At 67.8% G+C, this 4524-nt stretch overlaps 2 protein-coding genes and 1 long non-coding RNA gene across 3 annotated transcripts in view; 2 read left to right on the plus strand and 1 right to left on the minus strand.

Moving 5' to 3' along the window:
* Fam71e2 (family with sequence similarity 71, member E2) overlaps positions 1 to 4486 on the plus strand; it is a 5680-nt gene extending 1194 nt beyond the window's left edge. Inside the window, exons 3-11 of the mRNA XM_005413323.2 lie at positions 37 to 295; positions 511 to 535; positions 709 to 773; positions 859 to 953; positions 1043 to 1095; positions 1188 to 1246; positions 1388 to 3063; positions 4166 to 4250; positions 4327 to 4486. Coding sequence (XP_005413380.1) covers positions 37 to 295; positions 511 to 535; positions 709 to 773; positions 859 to 953; positions 1043 to 1095; positions 1188 to 1246; positions 1388 to 3063; positions 4166 to 4193 — 2260 coding nt within the window. The 3' untranslated portion in view covers positions 4194 to 4250; positions 4327 to 4486. The remainder of the gene's footprint in view (positions 1 to 36; positions 296 to 510; positions 536 to 708; positions 774 to 858; positions 954 to 1042; positions 1096 to 1187; positions 1247 to 1387; positions 3064 to 4165; positions 4251 to 4326) is intronic.
* Positions 2539 to 4524, minus strand: part of LOC102023404 — a 2794-nt gene continuing 808 nt past the window's right edge. Inside the window, exons 2-3 of the long non-coding RNA XR_265027.1 lie at positions 3111 to 3271; positions 2539 to 2620 (exon numbers count right to left, since the gene is read on the minus strand). This is a non-coding gene — a long non-coding RNA (uncharacterized LOC102023404). The remainder of the gene's footprint in view (positions 2621 to 3110; positions 3272 to 4524) is intronic.
* Positions 4327 to 4524, plus strand: part of LOC102023082 (cytochrome c oxidase subunit 6B2) — a gene marked incomplete in the record, with an annotated part of 1395 nt that continues 1197 nt past the window's right edge. Inside the window, 1 exon segment of the mRNA XM_005413321.2 lies at positions 4327 to 4524.

Raw genomic sequence — 4524 nt, forward strand, 5'->3', positions numbered from 1 at the left:
CCTCCCTCCGGTCCTAGCCCCCGTCTGTGCCCCCAGGGTGATCCCCCTGGACTGCGCGCGCCTCTACGTCCACAACGTGTCTGCCCGGCGCCTGAAGCTGCGGCTGGTCACCGGCCGCTGCTACTACCTGGCCCTGGAGGCCCCGGACCCCGAGCTGGGCTTCCTGTTCAACTGCTGGGTACGCCTTGCCCACCTGCTCCGGGAGCCGGCCACCGCCCGGCCCCCCCGGCCTCCACACCCACCTGGCCAAGACGCGCTCCTGGCCACAGTGCCTGCCTCCACCTGGCGCCTGCAGGTGGGACCCCACACGGAGACCTGGGGGGCCTAGGAAGCCATGATGCCCCTTCCACGGGGACTGGGACCCAGCCCAAGGCTGAGGTCCCCAGGGGAGGGGCGGGGTCCCGGACCCCTGGGGTGAGGGGCGAGAGCTGGGCGTGGCCCATGGACTGTGTGGCTGGCGGGCACGTGGAAGCTGGGCGGTGCCCTCTGACTGCCCCTTGCTGTCCACAGGACCTGGCCCACAGCAGCTGCACAGGTGAGCGGGTTTGCCCCCTCGGCCCTCCCTGTGGCAGGGTCATCCCTCGGGGTGTGGGCAGAGCTCCAGCACTTGGGTTCCCGCCCTCTCCTCTGATGTGGCTGGCAGCCTCCTGTCCCCACATCCCCCTTCACACCCTGCAGCCCGACCCTCCCCTCTGCCTCCTCCTGCAGCCGCCATCGGGGAGCCCGCCTTTCCTCCGAAGAAGCTGAGTATACAGAAGTCGAGGAAGGCCAAAGTGAGGGGGAGGCAGCCGGGGGGCCGGGGCGGGCACTGGGCCGCCCCCCCCACTGCCCCTGACTGCCCCCCCCCCCGGCCTCCAGTGCAGGCTCCAGTCCCGGGCTGTGGGCGACTCTGTGCCTCTCCTCTGGCCAAAGCACGAGTGTGCTGACCTGCGGATGAAACCCGCAGGAAAGAGGTGCCCGGGCTCTTGTCGCTGGCGGGGGCTGGGAGGCTGATGGAGACCCTGGCCCTGTGCCACCACGTCCCACCGCGCTGTTCCTACAGGTCCGCCCGCAGTGCCAACACTGACAGATGTGCCATCCAAATCCATGACCCTGGTGAGAGCAGCCCCTTCCCTCTGCCACCACGTGTGGACCACATGGGGCTGTGTGCCCAGCTGCCAAGGGCTCAGGCTGCGTTCTCTCCACAGGGAAGCCCAGCATCACCATCCGCACCATCTTCAGCGTCATCTCCAGCACCGTCCAGCAGGCCAGCTATAGCACAGGGCTGGGCCCGGCTAGGCCCTGCGGGAGGAGGCTGGACCCGGTGTCTAAGGGCAGAGCCCGGGAGGCAGGCTCCTGAGCCTGTGCCCCACCCTGGCCTGACCCTGTGCCCCTCTCCCATGACCAGGCCTGCGCACCCGATTCTGAGGAGGCCCCAGGCCGGGAGGGTCTGATTGCAACTCCTTCCCGCTGTGTGTCCCCTGCCAGCTGCAGCCTTTCCCCACTGGGGTCCTATGATTCTTGGGAGACGCTCCTGTGGCATGGAGACATCAAGGACTCCCTGGTCCCAGAAGCCAGCACGCGGTCCTCCTCCTCCTCCGGCAAGGCTCCGCCCTCTCCTGCCCTGTTCGTCTTTCCACCCTGTCCCTCTTTCCCCAGCCCCCGGGACAAGGCCAGAGACGCGGATTTGCAGGTGGGCCAGTGGCCGCCACCCTCCCGGAAGGCCCGGTCTGGTGCTGGCCCACAGCAGAGGGCACCGGGCATCACGGAGCAGCCTCAGAGGGTGCCAGCTGTCCCGGCCCCATCCTGGAAGACCCCAACTGTCTCTGCTGGTCCTCAGAAGTCCCCAGCTGCCCCCCACTCATCCCAGGAGGCCAAAGCTGTGCTCTCCCCACCCTACAAGCCACCACCCCAGGCACTGACAGCCCCACCTGCACACACAGGTCCCCAGAAGGCCGCATGTCCCCCTGCCCCAGAGAAGCAGCCTCTGCTCCTGCCATCCTGGGTCCAGCAGGTCCCTGCCCCGCCCCCCCGCCCCCGGGCGGCTCCCAGCCGACCTGCCTTTCAGGGGAAGCCCCCAGCTCAGCTCGACAAGGCGCTGGCGGGACTTCCTGGAGCGGATGTGACCGAGAAAAACAAGCCCCAGAGGACAGGGGTGCATGGGGTGTTGGTGGGCGCCCAGGAGACAAATGTGATAGACATGAGGACCCAGAAGGTGTCCCTGGACCTGCCCTTCACCGCTACCACCAAGCAGTCCAAGGAGGTGCTGCTCAGCCAAACCCAGGAGGTCACCCGGGGGGCCTTGCGGGGCCAGGCAAAGTCAGAAGGCACGGCCTGCAGGAGGACGGAGGCGCCGTCGCTGGGCCTGCCTGGTGCGAGGTCCAAAGAGGAGCAGCAGCAGAAGAGCAGGGAGAGGACCCAGCAGGTGGCCATCAAGGCTCCGGAGCGGGAGTGCAGCAGGGCCTTCTCTGTGGAGGGGCTCATGATGGCCAAGCTGATGATCATGGGCAGCTCCAGAGAGCAGTGCCCAAGGCCTCCTGGGGCTTCCCGGCCCTCCTGGCTCTCGGGGACGTCCCGGGCAGCGGCCACATCGGTGGATGGCCAGGTCTCGCTGCCCCTGAACCCCAGCCGGCTGTCCTTGCTGGAGGGGACACAAGTGGTGGTCAGGGGGCAGCCAAAGCCCCACCCCTGGGTGAAGGAGAAAGCACAGCAACAGAGGGCGAGGGAGCCCCCCTCGGCGGGGCCTTCCAAGGGCGCCCTGGGCTCCGTGCCTGGCTCTGACAGCCCGCTGGCCGCAGACCCCCTTGTTCCCATCCCCTTGCCTGCCTCGCTGTGGGAGGACATGCCGCAGCCCCCGCTCCCGCCAGCCTCCAGCTCGGGAGCCAAAGCCCCAGCCAGGGCACCCCAGCAGTTCTCAAGAGCCCCCCAAGGGCCACCGAGGGTGCCCCGGCAGCGTCCAGCCATGACAGGGTCGTCCTCAGAAGGCGTCCTGCCAGTGCTCCTGGAAATTCAGAGTGTGAGGGAAGCAGCCACCAAGGCGCAGATGACAAAGGGGGACCTAAGCTTCCTTCACCCTCTGGCCAGGTGTGTGGAGCCTGCGATTCGCGCCTGCTGTCAGCTGTGTTACCCACCTGAGGGAGGAGCGGGTTCCCGGCGGTCACTCTCTCACCTCTGTCCCGATGGTTGGACAGCTTTAGTTGCTCTCGGGGTTGGCAGTGGGAAGCATCGTTTCTGACAGTGCAGACCCCACGATGCAGGTTCGGGGTGGGTGGCACTGCTGGCACTGCTGGCACTGCGGGTAGGGACAGGACGTGCTGCGCTCACATGCACAGCACAGGGCAGGGCCCACAGGAGCACAGGTGGAGGAGCTGAGGAGGTGAGGCAGGGGGGTGCGGGGGACAGCTCAGTGCGGGGGGGCAGCGAGCTGCAGGCCTCAGCAGAGGGCAGAATTTGTCAGCAGGGCTCTTGGGCAGGGCGAGGGGGCCGCTGGAGGTGCTGGTGGCTTGGGCAGGTGTGGAGATGATGGGAGGTGGAGGACCCGGGCGCCCAGCCCCTCGGAGAGGTGAGCCAGGCGATGGCCTTCTGGATTGGCCTGTGACCTGTGAGGCTGGTGGTGAGGTCCCAGAGGACGCAGTGAGTGGGGGGTTTCGGAGAGCTCTGGAACTCCGCTGGGCCCTTCTGGCTTCTGAGCTGGCCAGGGAGATGCTGCTTGGCAGCTAGGTAGAGGCGTCTGGAGTCAGGGTGCGTGTCTGGGGACTCGGGGTGCATGGAAGGGGGGCTCAGCTCTGAGGAGGTCAGCAGCGGGTGGAAGGGTGGGGCCGGCCAAGGCGGTTGGGGAAGGGAACAGGGCCTCAGGACTGCTGCGGGCGGGCAAGGGCACCTCCTCAGCACCCAGAAGCTGGGGACCTATGGGTTCCTGCGCTCCGAGAGCAGGTGAGAGGGCAACGGTGGGCTGAAGCAGGGTGGACCTTCGGGACAACATACCTGGGAAAAGGAGCTGCATGGCCACGTGGCCTGGGGCCCCCACCCCCCAACACTGTCTCCCAGAATAGGCAAATTGTCCAGACTCAGTGACGGCTTTTCACTGTGGAGCGGAGGGGCGCCCCCGCAAGTGTGTCGGGGTGTGAAGGGACAGCGGCACGTTCCCCGCGGTGGCCCCGACCCCCTCTGGCTTTCTCTCCCGCAGCGTGCTGCGCTCCCGGCGCCTTCACTAGTGGGTCCCAGTGAACCGCAGCTCGGTGTCAAGCAGTGGAGGAGCCCTGCAGGTCCAGGTAGCCCCTGAGGCCCTGGGAGCTGCCTCCGGCGCCGCGGAGGGGCCGGGACTCACGGGGCATTGTCCTCCCACAGGCCCCACGGCCCCAGGGTGCTGCGCACCCTTCCTCGGAGCGCGGGCAAGGCCGGTGGGGCCCCTCTCCCGGACAGACCGGAGCCGTCTGTGCGTTTACATATGGGGAGGGCGGGAAGAGCCTCCGTCAGTAGAAATTAAAGACCGGAGCCTGGTACTCAGCGCCGAAGCGCCCCGGTGCCTGCGCGCCGCCCGGGGAC

The sequence above is a fragment of the Chinchilla lanigera genome, unplaced genomic scaffold (assembly GCF_000276665.1).
Source record: "Chinchilla lanigera isolate Chin_1 unplaced genomic scaffold, ChiLan1.0 scaffold00166, whole genome shotgun sequence".
NCBI classification, from domain to species: domain Eukaryota; kingdom Metazoa; phylum Chordata; class Mammalia; order Rodentia; family Chinchillidae; genus Chinchilla; species Chinchilla lanigera.